The sequence below is a fragment of the Mobula birostris genome, chromosome 26 (genome assembly GCF_030028105.1).
Source record: "Mobula birostris isolate sMobBir1 chromosome 26, sMobBir1.hap1, whole genome shotgun sequence".
Lineage (NCBI taxonomy): Eukaryota > Metazoa > Chordata > Chondrichthyes > Myliobatiformes > Myliobatidae > Mobula > Mobula birostris.
In genome coordinates, this window is record NC_092395.1 from 1913490 (window position 1) to 1929549 (window position 16060).

The following is a 16060-nucleotide window of genomic DNA, read 5'->3' on the forward strand; positions in this document are numbered from 1 at the left end:
TGTGCAGACTTAAAAACCTTACGTTATTTTATTCATTTAGAGATGCAGCCCGGTAACAGGCCTTAGCCTGGGCTGCCCAGTGACCAATTAACCTGCTGACCCGTACGTCTCGGGAATGTGGGAGCAAGGTGATGACAGGACACCAATGGTGAAGGAGATCCACACGAACTTACTGGAATTCTTGGGTAATCCATCTCCAATGCTAATATTGAGTGTTTTCCCGGCAGGTTTTAGCACCACCTGCTCTCCTTGGCCCCTGCTGAAGACGAGGCTTCGAGTACCGCCTCCACCCCAGCCTTCTTTCTTGATCTTGAACTGGATGCTGTTCCATAGAAACACAGTAAAGCTATGTAAGCAAGGAGAGCACGTACTGAATAATGAAGCAGCCCTCAAATCTGACAACATTCAGGGTCAAAGGATTAGACGCTACAGCACGGAAACAGGCCCTTTGGCCCATCTAGTCCATGCCAACCGGATCTTCTGCCTAGTCCCCTCTACCTGCACCCCAACCATAGTCCTCTATTCCCCCTCCATCCATGTACCTATCCAAATTTCTCCTCAGTATTGAAATCTAACCTACGTCCACCACTTCTACTGGGAACTCATTTCGCAGCATCCTCCGAGTGAAGAAGTTCCCCATCATGGTCTCCTTAAACATTTCACCCTTCACTCTCAACCCATGACCTTTAGTTGTAGTCTCACTCAACCTCAGTGGAAAAAGCCAGCTTGCATTTACCCTGTCTATAGCCATAGAAACACAGAAAACCTATAGCACAATACTGGCCCTTCACCCCACAAAGTTGTGCTGAACATGTCCCTACCTTAGAAATTACTAGGGTTACCCATAGCCCTCTATTTTTCTGAGCTCCATGTACCTATCCAAAAGTCTCTTAAAAGACCCCATCATAACCGTCTCCACCACTGTTGCCAGCAGCCCATTCCATGCACTCACCGCTCTCTGCGTAAAAAACTTACCCCTGACATCTCCTCTGTACCTACTCCCCAGCACCTTAAACCTGTGTCCTCTTGTGGCAACCATTTCAGCCCTGGGAAAAAGCCTCTGACTATCCACAAGATCAATATCTCTCATCATCTTATACACCTCTATCAGGTCACCTCTCACCCTCATAATTTTGTACATCTCTATCAAATCTCCGCTCATTCTTCTACGCTCCAGGGAATGAATTCCTCGTCTATTCAGCCTTTCCCTACAACTCAAGTCCTGGCAACATTCTTGTAAATTTTCTCTGCGCTTTTCAGCTGATTGATATTCTGTCTATAGGTAGATGAAGAGAGCATATTGCTCACTTTGCACATTTTATCCCTTAGAAGTGGCCAGAGCTCAGTCTGGGATTGGGTTGTGACACAGGGAGAGGGAGTAGAGCTGCCTTCTTGGCCTCTGCTGTGGCTGGGACCTCAACAGGAGTCTGCCAAGGTTGTCCATTATGTTCTTCACACCCAAGGATTGTGTCACAGACCTCAGTCTCTTTATTCTTTCTTTCCTGTCACCTAACCAATGAAATCATTAATTTGCAATCAATTTCATGAGATTTACAGTACTTCTAGATTAGATTAGCCAATAGGCTGGTCCTGGACATTTCCCGGCATAATTTACATATTATTATTTAATTATTTATGGTTTATATTGCTATATTTATATTCTATTCTTGGTTGGTGCAACTGTAACGAAACCCAATTTCCCTCGGGATCAATAAAGTATGACTATACTACTATGACTATTAGATAATTAGGTTAGCTTTATTTGTCACATGTACATTGAAACACAAAACGTCAATGACCACCACAGTCTGAGAACTGTGTTGAGGTAGCCCCATGCTTCCGGTGCCAACATAGTGTACCCATATTTACCCACCCTAATGATGTTTTTGGAGTTGGGAAGAAACCAGACCAGCCAGAGGAAACCCACTTGGTCAAAGGGAGAACGTACAGACGCCTGAGAGAGAACGCCATGAATTGAACCACAATCAGTGATCACCGGCGTGAAATGATGCACCAACTGCAACACTACCATTTTAGCTATGGTCCTCACATATGTCCACACTGAAGACCAGTAGGATGAGATCTCGGGCATCTTACAGCCAGCGGCCTTGGGCAGAACCTTAAAATTCAAAACCCATTGCTCGCCAACTTCACAATCAAGGAATCTTGTGTCACCTGTATCATTCCAGATACCAGCTACTCTTTTTGTGAAAAATTTCCCCTTAGGTCCCCTTTAAACCTCCTCCAGCTCCTCTTAAACCTGTTCCCTCTAGTTCCATGCTGTGCCACCATGGGCAGAAAATATCTCCTCTATCTGTGCCCCTTGTAATTTCATAAACCATGAATCCGAATCTGAATCTTAAAAATCACTCTCACAGACTTTATGTGAGAGAAAAAAACAAACTAAAGGCAAAATAATTATGTCAAATTTTGTCGATTCACGTTGAAGTAAAATCACAACAGGAGCTCGAGGAGCTCGTTGCTTGGTAACAGGTTGTACTGTATCCCAATATTTATCTCGAGATCAGAGAAAGGAATGCAAACAGGATGTGTTCTTACGAGTCAGAAAAGTTGAGCTTTAATTTTTGATGTGAGAGTTCTTCAATTTTTTTGCATAGAAGACTAACGAATTCAGTCTTGAAAATGGACTCCACGAGGCTGTCGTACTCCGGTTCATGCAGGACAAAGAAATCATCTTGCCTGGTGCTAAAACAAAACCCACAAACGAATGGAATCAGTCCACACAGAATCATTACACACGTCATCGTCCAAACACATGGAATCAGTCCACAAGTCCCAGGAACATAGGAGAATGAGGGAGGGTTTGCTAGGGGTGTGCAAAATTATGAGGGCACAGATTGGGTAAATGTAAACAGGCTTTTTCCACTGAGGCTGGGTAAGACTAGAACTAGAGGTCATGGGTTAAGGGTGAAAGGTGAAATATTTAAGTGGAACATGAAGGGAACTTCTTCACTGAGAGGGTGGTGAGAGTGTGAAAGGAACTGCCAGTGGAAGTGGGGAATGTGGGTTCAGTTTCTACATTTAAGAGAATTTTAGATAGGTACATGAATGTGAGGGATATGGAAGGCTATGGTCCAGATGCAGGTAGATGGGATTAGGCAGATTAATAGTCTGTCATAGACTAGATGGGCCGAAGGGCCTGTTTCTGTGCTGTAATGTTCTATGAAGATCTGTTAAATATGAAAGCAGAGTGGGGAGGAAGTGCGGCTATGGACATTGGCAGTGTGGCAGAAAAGGAATGGGATAACTGCTCACTGCTTTTAAAAACTCCCCGGGGAAGGTAAGGAGGAAAACTATTTCCTTGACATGTGGCATGTGAGAGCAGGTGTGCCAGAGCTGTTGGCTGCCTAGCTGTAAATGCCCGAGCTAGGGGTGTTCCAGAGGCTTTGGTGAGATGGTGAACAGGTGAGGTTACCATACCTCATTGACACAGCGGTGATGTTCTGAATATCAATCTTCCTCTTCATGACCTCCTTGATCTGACCCTTTTCCGGCCCCTTCTTAATCTTTTCTCGACCAATTAGATAAATGTACTTTGGGGTCAGGATAAGATCTCGTTTTATTCCCTGAGAAAAACAGAATTATGAATTAATATGAAAGACATGGTGAATTTTTCCTGAGTCAGGCAATGAATGAAGTGACATGGGACACATGTTCATCTTCCTCCTCTCCTCCACTGAAAGCTACAGTTAGCAACTCCTACCTTAAATCTTCGATCAAACTTGGTGACAGAGTCTGCGAAATCTATCCGTTCCCTCTTGCCAAGGAACTGTCGTAGCTCTGGTCTGTCTTCAATGCCAAGATAGTCACCAACAAAGTTTCGGTTAATACTGTTCCGTCGCCTCTCTTTGAAGTTGTAGAGAATGCTGGAAGCTGGGATGACCAACAGTAAAAACACAATCATTTCACAAATACAAGAGTGAGAGTGAAATTTTATCTTAAATCCACACTTCTGTATACAGGCAGAGTGGACAGGCGGAGCACCACAGGCAGAATACCATTGGTGGAACATCACAGGCAGAGTACCACAGGAGGAGCACTATAGGTGCAAAGCTACAGGTGAAGTATTACAAGCAGAGTACAACAGGTGGAGTACTACAGGCAGAGTACCACAGGTTTACTATAGGTGGAGCAACACAGATGTACTACAGGCAGAGGACTACAGGTGGAACAACGGGCAGAGCATCACAGGTGTACTACAGGCAGAGCACTGCAGGTGGAGTACACAAATCTAATGCAGGGAAATGTGATGTCTGACAGTTTTGGAAACACAAATTGTGAAATCATACTCAGACTGGCTGTGGAGGCCAAGTCTTTGAGTATGTTTGGGGCAGAGCTACGATGGTGTTCAACGACGACTTCTTCCAGCTCATCTTTGGAAGCAGCTTAATTTCTACCTTTTATGTCTCTTTTTCTCCTTTTCAAGATGGATGGGGTTCTGTTGAAGAGTGACCTAGATCTACACTCAAGCTTCAGTTCTTTTTAGCGATGGGACCCACTCCCGGGGCTCACCAGCTGGCCATTTTTCGAAATCCCAAGATGCGGCCTAGAAGAGGAGCATGCTTCGGGTTTCTGAGGCTTTGTGGCCTGGAGATGAGCTGATTCTATGCTGATGCCACCGACTGAAGCATCGTGGGAGAAAACGGAATATTGGGAACAGTGGATCAGCTGTCGGGGGCTCTGTACTTGGATCGCGTTCTCTCTCGTTCCCTCATTGGTGGGGGAGAGTTTGCTGCCGATTCTCAAGTTGTAGAACTTGGGAAGAAAGTGACGCGGTAGACTGTAACACCGTAAATCAGCTGTTTGTTTGTCATTGTTGGTCTCCCCTCTTGCTGAGTGACACTTCTTTGTCCCTTTATCAGAGAAAGAGAGAGAGCCTGTGGTATATTGAATTGTTGGGTGAATGATCAGTTTTTGTTGGACTGCAGATCACGGTCTTTCTTGGTGGCTCTGTGATTGCTTGCTTGGTGGGTGGAGGGTGAGGGTTGATGCTTTGCTGCTGCGTGTGTGTGAGGGGGAAGTATGGGGGCTTTGGGGCTCTAACATTTTTACTGTCACTGCTATGTCGATGCTTTGCTGCTGTGTGTGTGTGTGAGGGGGAAGTATGGGGGCTTTGGGGCTCTAACATTTTTACTGTCACTCATTCTTCGGGGCATTCTTTTGTTTTCATGGATGTCTGTGAAGAACAAGAATTTCAGGTTGTATATTGTTTACATACTCTGATAGTAAATGGAACTATTGAACTATATTTAAGGTGGACGTTAATAGGTTCTTGATTAATCAGAGTGTCAAATATTATGGGGAAAAGGCAGGAGAATGGAGTTGAAAGTGATAATAAATCAGCCATGGTGGAATGGTGGAACCAACTTAATGGGCTGAATGGCCTAATTCTGCTCCTATATCTTATGGTCTTATGGTTTAACAGGGACCAGCAAGCAATGCATGTGCTGACTTTTGCCAAGTGCAGGATACACAATTGTATAAAGGGCATTCGAATAACAATCAGAGCAAAGCGGCAGCACAACACATTTCTGGCGTTTTGTTTGAAGTTGCTAGTCAGATATAATGAGTGTTAGGAGTCACTGTGCATAACACGCCAGTGATCTGCTTCACTTCTGTTCCAGGAGAACAGGGATCAGGATTGATGGATAATGGGATCAGCTTCCAGCTGTGCAGTTGTTTGCCGGGAAAGGTGGGGAGGATATTCAGGCAGGGAGAGCTGAACATGCCATGGGACATGGAGACTCCACTCCATCATCTAATCAGGAATGGTTGGGAGGCTGGAAAAGGGGCTTATTTTGCTACTGATGTTTGGGGTCACTGCACCAGATCGGAAAAAGCTGCAGAAAGATCAGAGTCAGAATCAGGTGGCATACGTCGTGAAACTTGTTAACTTTGCGGCAACAGTACAATGCAATACATGATGAATAAACAAAAACACAGATAAATGGTAAGTGTATATATGTACAATAAATAGTTAAATTAAGCTAAGTAGTGAAAAAACAGAAATTTAAAATAAAGTAGTGAGGTAGTGTTCATGGGTGTCCTGGGTGGTGGGGCCCTTGGTGATGGAAGCCACCGTTCTGAGGCACTGCTCTTTGAAGATGCCTTGGATACTGTGGAAGTTAGCAGTCATGATGGAGCTGACTAATTTTACAACTCTCTGCAGCTTACCACGATCCTGTGCAGCAGTCACCACCTTCCCCACCCTCCCATACAAGACGGTGATGCAGCCAGTCAGAATGCTCTCTGCGACACATCCATAGAAGTTTTCAAATGCTTTAGGTGACAAACCAAATCTCCTCAATCTCCTAATGAGATATAGCTGCTATCTTGCATTCTTTATAGCTGCATCAATATGTTGGGACCGGGTTAGATCCTCAGAGATATTGACATTCAGGAACTTGAAATTGCTCACTCTCTCCACTTCTGATGCCTCTATGAGGATTGGTTTGTGTTTCCTTTCTGAAGTCCACAGTCAGCTCTTTTGTCTTACTGACCTTGAGTGCAAAGTTGTTATTATGACATCACTCATCTAGCTGATATATCTCACTCCTGCACGCCCTCTCGTCTCCATCTGAGATTCTACCAACAGTGGTTGTATCACCAGCAAATTTATAGATGGTATTTGAGCTATACCTAGCCACACAGTTATGGGTGTAGAGAGAGTAGAGCAGTGGGCTAAGCACACACCCCTGAGGTGCACCAGTGTTGATCGTCATCAAGGAGGATATGTTTTTACCAATCTGCACAGATTATGGTCTTCCAGTCAGGAAGCTGAGGATCCAGTTGCAGAGGAGGGTACAGAGGTCCAAGTTCAGGACAATAGGAATTAGTGTAAAACACTGACTTATCGTCAATGAACAGCATCCTGATGTTGGTATTTGTATTGTCCAGCTGATCCCAGGCTGCGTGCAGAGCCATTGAGATTGTGTCTGCTGTAGACCTATGGTGGCGATAGGCAAATTGCAGGGTCCAGGTCCTTGTTGAGGCAGGAGTTCACTCTTGTCATAACCAACCTTTCAAAGCATTTCATCACCGTAGGTGTGAGCGCTACTGAATGATAGTCATTGAGGCAGCTCACACTGCCCTTCTTGGGCTCTGGTATAATTACCTTCCTTTTGAAGCCATAGCAATGAGAGATTGAAAATGTCTTTGAATACCCCCGCCAGTTGGTTGGCACAGATGTTCAGAGCCTTAAGAGGTACTCCTTTGGGACGTGCCACCTTGCGAGAGTTCACCCTCCTGAAAGACTGCCCGATGTCTGCCTCCAAGACAGAGATCATAGGGTCACCAGGTGCTGTAGGGATCCTCATAGCCGAAGTTTTATTATCTCTTCCAAAGTTGTAAACTCAGCCAACTCCATCATGGACACTTAACCTCCCCAGCCTCAAGGACACCTTCAAAAGGTGATGCCTTAAACAGGTGGCATCCATCATTAAGGATGCCCATCTCCCAGGACATGCCCTCTTCTCATTGCTACCGTCAAAGAGGAGGTACAGGAGCTTGAAGACACACACTCAATGTTACAGGAGCATCTTCTCCCCTCCTGAATGGACATTGAACCCATGAACACTACCTCACTATTTATATACGTCATTTGCACTACTTATTTAATTTATATATATATTTTTCTTACCGTAAGTTAGTTTAGATTATTGTGTATTGCACTATACAGCTGCATAACAACAAATTTCATGACATGCCATGATATTGAACCTGACTGATTTGTTGCTGTTGCTTCTGTTGCTCTGCTGAATGCTGTGGGCACCCTGTGTCGGTGCCAGAACGTGTGGCATCTCTTGTGGGCTTCCCCCAGCACAGCCTTAGGTTGTGTTGGTCATTAACACAACTGACGTATTTCACTGTACATTTCAACGGTCTGAATCTGAATTGGAATTGAAATTTGAATCTAATGTTTGAATGCTGCAGACTGGATGAGGAAACTAGACCAATTGACCAACGTTCATCTATCTAACTTTAATTGTGCCAGAGTTTTACCTTCTTCTCTCATCTGCTCATACTTTCTCCATGCGACATACTTCCTCCATGCTTTTTGAATGGTTCTTGCGTATCGATCAAACTTCCGTTCTCTCATTTCCTCCAGGAGGAAGAGCTGGAATTTCAGCACATGGGTGGTTACCAACAAGGTGAGAGAGAAGGCGACTGGTTAGATGTGGACATTTGGCTGGTCAGGATGGTGCACGGTCGGTCAAAGCTCATCCATACATCCACCACCCCACTGTGTCCTACAAACCAATCAAGCGTGCACACCAAACCTTTGCTCTGTAGTTTAGAAAAACAATTGGGGAGGGGGTGTAGCGATGGAAATGAGACAGATTCTTTGGGTCTCAAGGCAAGGATTCTAGACACACAGTTTTAACAATAAGGAGTTTATTTACAAGGGGAGAAGAGCTTGGGGACAACACAAGTGGCTACAATATTCGCACAACCACTCTTAGAATAGACGAGCGTGGGCAAAGTTGGGTCGGCAGTATAATGCACGGGAAAACGGTGTGGGGACAGAGTACAGGTACATATACAAGACCTGCCACCCCTTGACTATGGGCAGGCACGGCTCCTTGCTACAGGGACAACAATAAATGCTCCCAAAACCCTATTCAATGCACAACTCACCAACAGCAGGGTGGTCCCTCGAGGGTGGCAATAAAAGAGAGCGAGCCAAGCACATGTAGCACCCTTTATAGGTCAGGGGGCTGGCAGGTCCAGCCCTGGTGATTCACCAGGGGCCAACGGCTTGGTGCTAGACGGGTTAATCCAATTAAGGTGGCCAATGGTTAAGTGTGCACTGATTAGTTGGGAGGGGTGAAATGTTGACTGGCATGTGGTGTGCCTTCCGAGCAGGTAGAGGGCAGTGCTGAGCTGTGACGGGCACGGTTCTCTGGATACAGGGGGCAGGGGATCTCATTGATACCTACCAAATATTGAAAGGCCTAGATAGAGTGGATATGGAGAGGATGTTTCCTATAGTGGGGGAGTCTAAACCAGAGAGCACAGATAGAGTGAATATGGAGAGGATGTTTCCTACAGTGGGGGAGTCTAGCACTAAATTGCACAGATAGAGTGGATGTGGAGAGGATGTTTCCTGTAGTGGGGGAGTCGAGGATTAGAGGACACAGATAAAGTGGATGTGGAGAGGATGTTTCCTGTAGTGGGGGAGTCGAGGATTAGAGGACACAGATAGAGTGGATGTGGAGAGGATGTTTCCTGTAGTGGGGGAGCCTAGTACTAAATTGCACAGATAGAGTGGATGTGGAGAGGATGTTTCCTATGGTGGGGGAGTCTGGGACCAGAGGACACAGATAGAGTGGATGTGGAGAGGATGTGTCCTATAGTGGGGGGAGTCTAGGACCAGAGGGCACAGCTTCAGAATAGAGGAACATCCATTTAGAACAGAGAACAGAGGAATTTCTAGAGTTAGAGGGTGGTGAATCTGAAATTCATTGCCACGTCTGTCGCGGCCAAGTTACTGGATATATTTAAAGCGAAGATTGATAGGTTCTTGATTCATCATTGTGTCAAACGTTACTGGGAGAAGGCAAGAGGATGAGGTTGAGAGCCAAGATGGAATTAGTAGAATAGCCTAATTATGGTCTTTCAAAACGATGAAGTTAATCCACAGCAATAACTTACCGATTCTGGATTCTTTATGAATATTTTGCTCTTTCCCATCTGGAACTGATCAGCATCCATGTTGACGGACTGAAGAAGATGCTGAGCTCCACGTTTCTCATCACCACGCCAACAGGGCCAGGTTTCCGGTGTCAGGATGGCGTACCTTTAAAGAACGGCACATAAACTGCAATCAGAGGAGTAGCTGGGCAATGTATATGCAGTTGTTCAGTTGGTCTCCTAGTGGTACATTTGTATGGTTCTGGAAAGCTCTGGAAGCTTCTCCGTGCTTCATTATTTGAATATGGGCTTTCTGATTAGTTAACTCTTATTTGCCAATTTGAATAAAATGTTAACTATCTATGGAATACATGAAGGGCCGATCAGGTGAAATTCACTTCTCTCTCCCTTCACTTACTGGACCTCTATCATTGTCTGTTTTTCAATTTTCTCTGTTCTATTAGTCAGAGACTTTCTCCCAGGACTGAAGTGGCTAACACGAGAGGGCACAGTTCTAAGGTGCTTGGAAGTAGGTGCAGAGGAGATGTCAGGGATAAGTTTTTTTACACAGGGAGTGGTGAGTGCGTGGAATGGGCTGCCAGTAACAGTAGTGGAGGCGGATACAATAGGGTCCTTTAAGAGACTCCTGGACAGGTACATGGAGCTTAGAAAAATAGAGGGCTCTGAGTACATTGAGCTTAGAAAAATAGAGGGCTCTGAGTAACCCTAGGTAATTACTAAAGTGAGTACATGTTGGGCACAGCATTGTGGGCTGAAGAGCCTGTATTGTGCTGTAGTTTTTCTGTTCCTATAGTTTTAAGGTGCTTGGAAGTAGGTACGGAGGGGATGTCTGGGGTAAGTTTTCACACAGAGAGTGGTGGGCGCGTGGAATGCTTTGCCAGCGACAGTGGTAGATGTGGATACAATAGAGTATTTTAAGAGACTCTTAGACAGGTATATGGAGCTTAGAAAATAGAGGGTGATGCAGTAGGGAAATTCTAGGCAGCTTCTAGAGTAGGTTACACGGTCGGCACAACATTGTGGGCCGAAGGGCCTGTAATGTACTATAGATTTCTATGTTCATACATATAGATAATGAGAGAATCTGCAATCCTATACAACCATACGTACAGATAACGAGGGAATCTGCAATCCTATATAATTGTGCGCAAGGAAAAAGAGGTAATCTCAAGTCCCATTTAGTTTCTGCACTAAGCGTCTATGAGTGGAGATGCTGTCTCAGTAAGCAGCCTGAAATAATAAGGTACCTCTGCAGGAATTTTGGGAAAGGTCTTCTATAGGCAAATCCAGCACGCCGTACTCGAATATTTTCCTTTAGTCCCAGGTATTCAACTTGATGCTTTACCCTGGGAGAGATTGGATTGAAAGAAGAGGCGAGAAACACTGTTAGTTCCTCAGTCAAAGTACCACACATAAATAGAGTAAAAACAAAGTGCATTGCAGTGCAAAGTGATCAAAGTGTTGCTAAGCTGCAATGATTAAAGTTCAAAAGTTCAAAGTAATTTTATTATCAAAGTACACCTATGTCAGCATATACTACCCGCAGATTCTTTTTTCTTGTGGGCGTACTCAATAAATCTATAGAATAATAACCATAACATAATCAATGAAAAGATGACCCAAAGTGCAGAAGACAACAAACTGTGCAAATACAAAAGAAAGAAATAATCATAATAATAAATAAATAAGCAATAAATATCAAGAACATGAGATGAAGAGTCCTTGAAAGTGACTCCTCTGGTTGTGGGAACATTTCGATGATGGGGCAAGTGAAGTTGAGAGAAGTTATCCACTTTTGGTTCAATTGCCTGACTACGGTTTTTCTACTGGGTCAAGAACTGAGTGGTTGAAGGGAAGTAGCTGTTCTTGATCCTGCATCTCCTGGCTGATGGTAGCTGTGAGAAGGCGGCATGGGGTCCTAGATGCTTGATTTTTCACAATTCAAAGTAAATTTAGTATCATGTTTCCTCATCTTTTCCTGAGATTCATTTTCTTGCAGGCATTCACAGTAGAACAAAGAAATACAACAGAATCAATGAAAAGACTGACAAACAACCAGTGTGCAAAGGACAAACTGCAATACAAAAAGAAACCCAAATAATAATAAAAATAAATAAGTAAATAAGCAATAATGAGAACATGAGATGAAGAGCCCCTGAAAGTGAGACCACAGGTTGTGGGAATACTTCAATGTTGGGGTGAGTGAAGTTATCTCCTCTGGTTCAGGAGCCTGATGGATTAAGGGGTAATAACTGTTCCTGAACCTGGTGGTGTGAGTCCTGAGGCTCCTGTACGTCCTTCCTGATGGCAGCAGTGAGAAGAGAGCCTGGCCTTGTGGTGGGAGTCCCTGATGAGGGATGCTGCTTTCTTGTGACAATGCTTTGTGTAGACGTGCTCAATGGTGGGAAGGGCTTTTCCGTGAATGACTTTCAGTTTGGTTATCTATTTATTCATTGGATGTAAAGAGTTTCAATGTATCATGTGGGATGGGTTCCACAGAATGTACCTAATGTCCTCTGTAGCCAGACCCCAGGCTGATGCAGTGATTGAGAAACATTCCCACACATCAAGGAACAACTTCATTCACTGTTTACCTGTATTAGGAACTTGCTGTGGTGCGTTGGTGCGACATGCAACAAAAACAACAACATTCAACAATTATAAAGAATTTCTAAAAATGAAGTTACTCAAGATTAAGAATTGTTTAATGTCATTTCCCGTACACAAGTGTAAGGGAGATCAAAAAAATAATTAGTCCAGATTTGATGCAGTGGCAAACAAACACAATAAGATAAAGAACACAATAATAATTAAAAAACACAACAATTATAAATACATAGGATAGCTTTTATACAGTGCCTATAAAAAGTATTTATCCCCCTTGGAAGTTTTCATGTTTTATTGTTTTACAACATTGAATCACAGTGATTAAACATAGAACATAGAGTAGTACAGCACAGTACAGGCCCTTCAGCCCACAATGTTGTGCCGACCCTCAAACCCTGCCTCCCATATAAGCCCCCACCTGAGATTCCTCCATATACCTGTCTAGTAGTCTCTTAAACTTCACTAGTGTATCTGCCTCCACCACTGACTCAGGCAGTGCATTCCACGCACCAACCACTCTCTGAGTAAAAAACCTTCCTCTAATATCCCCCTTGAACTTCCCACCCCTTACCTTAAAGCCATGTCCTCTTGTATTGAGCATTGGTGCCCTGGGGAAGAGGTGCTGGCTATCCATTCTATCTATTCCTCTTATTATCTTGTACACCTCTATCATGTCTCCTCTCATCCTCCTTCTCTCCAAAGAGTAAAGCCCTAGCTCCCTTAATCTCTGATCATAATGCATACTTTCTAAACCAGGCAGCATCCTGGTAAATCTCTTCTGTACCCTTTCCAATGCTTCCACATCCTTCCTATAGTGAGGTGACCAGAACTGGACACAATACTCCAAGTGTGGCCTAACCAGAGTTTTATAGAGCTGCATCATTACATCGCGACTCTTAAACGCTATCCCTCGACTTATGAAAGCTAACACCCCATAAGCTTTCTTAACTACCCTATCCACCTGCGAGGCAACTTTCAGGGATCTCTGGACATGTACCCCGAGATCCCTCTGCTCTTCCACACTACCAAGTATCCTGCCATTTACTTTGTACTCTGCCTTGGAGTTTGTCCTTCCAAAGTGTACCACCTTACATTTCTCTGGGTTGAACTCCATCTGCCACTTCTCAGCCCATTTCTGCATCCTATCAATGTCTCTCTGCAATCTTTGACAATCCTCTACACTATCTACAACACCACCAACCTTTGTGTCGTCTGCAAACTTGCCAACCCACCCTTCTACCCCTACATCCAGGTCGTTAATAAAAATCACGAAAAGTAGAGGTCCTAGAACAGATCCTTGTGGGACACCACTAGTCACAATCCTCCAATCTGAATGTACTTCCTCCACCACCACCACCCTCTGCCTTCTGCAGGCAAGCCAATTCTGAATCCACCTGGCTAAACTTCCTTGGATCTCATGCCTTCTAACCTTCTGAATAAGCCTACCGTGTGGAACCTTGTCAAATGCCTTACTAAAATCCATATAGATCACATCCACTGCACTACCCTCATCTATATGCCTGGTCACCTCCTCAAAGAACTCTATCAGGCTTGTTAGACACGATCTACCCTTCACAAAGCCATGCTGACTGTCCCTGATCAGACCATGATTCTCTAAATGCCTATAGATCCTATCTCTAAGAATCTTTCCCAACAGCTTTCCCACCACAGACGTAAGGCTCACTGGTCTATAATTACCCGGACTATCCCTACTACCTTTTTTGAACAAGGGAACAACATTCGCCTCCCTCCAATCCTCCGGTACCATTCCCGTGGACAACGAGGACATAAAGATCCTAGCCAGAGGCTCAGCAATCTCTTCTCTCGCCTCGTGGAGCAGCCGGGGGAATATTCCATCAGGCCTCGGGGACTTATCTGTCCTAATGTATTTTAACAACTCCAACACCTCCACTCCCTTAATATCAGCATGCTCCAGAACATCAACCTCACTCATATTGTCCTCACCATCATCAAGTTCCCTCTCATTGGTGAATACCGAAGAGAAGTATTCATTGAGGACCTTGCTCACTTCCACAGCCTCCAGGCACATCTTCCCACCTTTACCTCTAATCAGTCCTACCTTCACTCCTGTCATCCTGTTGTTCTTCACATAATTGAAGAATGCCTTGGGGTTTTCCTTTACCCTACTCGCCAAGGCCTTCTCATGCCCCCTTCTTGCTCTTCTCAGCCCCTTCTTAAGCTCCTTTCTTGCTTCCCTATATTCCTCAATAGATCCATCTGATCCTTGCTTCCTAAACCTCATGTATGCTGCCTTCTTCCTCCTGACTAGATTTTCCACCTCACTGTCACCCATGGTTCCTTCACCCTACCATTCTTTATCTTTCTCACCGGGACAAATTTATCCCTTACATCCTGCAAGAGATCTCTAAGCATCGACCACATGTCCATAGTACATTTCCCTGCAAAAACATCATCCCAGTTCACACCCGCAAGTTCTAGCCTTATAGCTTCATAATTTGCTTTTCCCCAATTAAAAATTTTCCTGTCCTCTTTGATTCTATCCTTTTCTATAATAATTATAAAGGCCAGGGAGCGGTGGTCACTGTCCCCCAGATGCTCACCCACTGAGAGATCTGTGACCTGACCTGGTTCATTACCAAGTACTAGATCTAGTATGGCATTCCCCCTGGTCGGCCTGTCAACATACTGTGACAGGAATCCATCCTGGACACACATAACAAACTCTGCCCCATCTAAACCCTTGGAACTAATCAGGTGCCAATTAATATTAGGGAAGTTAAAGTCACCCATGATAACAACCCTGTTAAATTTGTCTTTTTTTGACACTGATCAAAGAAAATGACTCTTTCATGTCAAAGTGAAAACAGATCTCTATAAAGTGATCTAAATTAATTACAAATATACAACAAAATATTTAATAGAATACGTATTCACCCTCTTTTGGTCAGTATTTAGTAGATGCACCTTTGGCAGCAATTACAGTCTCGAGTCTGTGTGGATAGGTCTCTATCAGCTTTGCACATCAGAACACTGCAGTTTTTCCCCATTCTTCTTTTCAAAACTGCTCAAACTTTGTCAGATTACATGGGAGTCATGAGTGAACAGCCCTTTTCAAGCCCAGACACAAATTTTCAATTGGATTTAGGTCTGAACTTTGACCTGGCCACCCCAGGACATTAACTTTGTTGTTTTTTAAGCCATTACTTTGTAGTTTTGGCTTTATGCTGGGGGTCATTGTCTTGCTGGAAAACAAATCTTCTCCCAAGCCGTAGTTCTCTTGCAGACTGCATCAGGTTTTCCTCCAGGATTTCCCTGTATTTTGTTGCATTCATTTTACCCTCTACCTTCACCACCTTTCCAGGGCCTGGTGCAGTGAAGCATCCCCACAGCATGATGCAGCCACCACCATGCTTCACAATAGAGATGGTGTGTTTTTGATGATGTGCTGTGTTTGGCTTACGCTAAATATAGTCGATGGCCAAAAAGCTCAAGTTTGGTTTCATCAGACCATAGAACCTTCTTCCAGCTGACTTCAGAGTCTCCCACATGCCTTCTGGTACAGTCTAGCTGAGATTTCATGTGAGGTTTTTTCAACAGTGACTTTCTCTTTGCCACTCTCCCATAAAACTGTGACTGGTGAAGCACCCCGGCAACAGATGTTGTATGCGCAGTCTCTCCCATCTCAGCCACTGAAGCTTGTAACTCCTCCAGAGTTGTCATAGGTCTCTTGGTGGCCTCTCTCACTAGTCCCCTTCTTGCACAGTCACTCAGTTTTTGAGGGCAGCCTGCTCTAGGC

At 44.3% G+C, this 16060-nt stretch overlaps 1 protein-coding gene across 1 annotated transcript in view; it reads right to left on the bottom strand.

Moving 5' to 3' along the window:
- myo1f (myosin IF) overlaps positions 1 to 16060 on the bottom strand; it is a 163802-nt gene that overhangs the window by 13376 nt on the left and 134366 nt on the right. Inside the window, exons 18-24 of the mRNA XM_072244607.1 lie at positions 10919 to 11021; positions 9676 to 9816; positions 8023 to 8137; positions 3725 to 3894; positions 3442 to 3587; positions 2560 to 2706; positions 174 to 322 (exon numbers count right to left, since the gene is read on the bottom strand). Of these exons, the coding sequence (XP_072100708.1) occupies positions 174 to 322; positions 2560 to 2706; positions 3442 to 3587; positions 3725 to 3894; positions 8023 to 8137; positions 9676 to 9816; positions 10919 to 11021 (971 nt within the window). The remainder of the gene's footprint in view (positions 1 to 173; positions 323 to 2559; positions 2707 to 3441; positions 3588 to 3724; positions 3895 to 8022; positions 8138 to 9675; positions 9817 to 10918; positions 11022 to 16060) is intronic.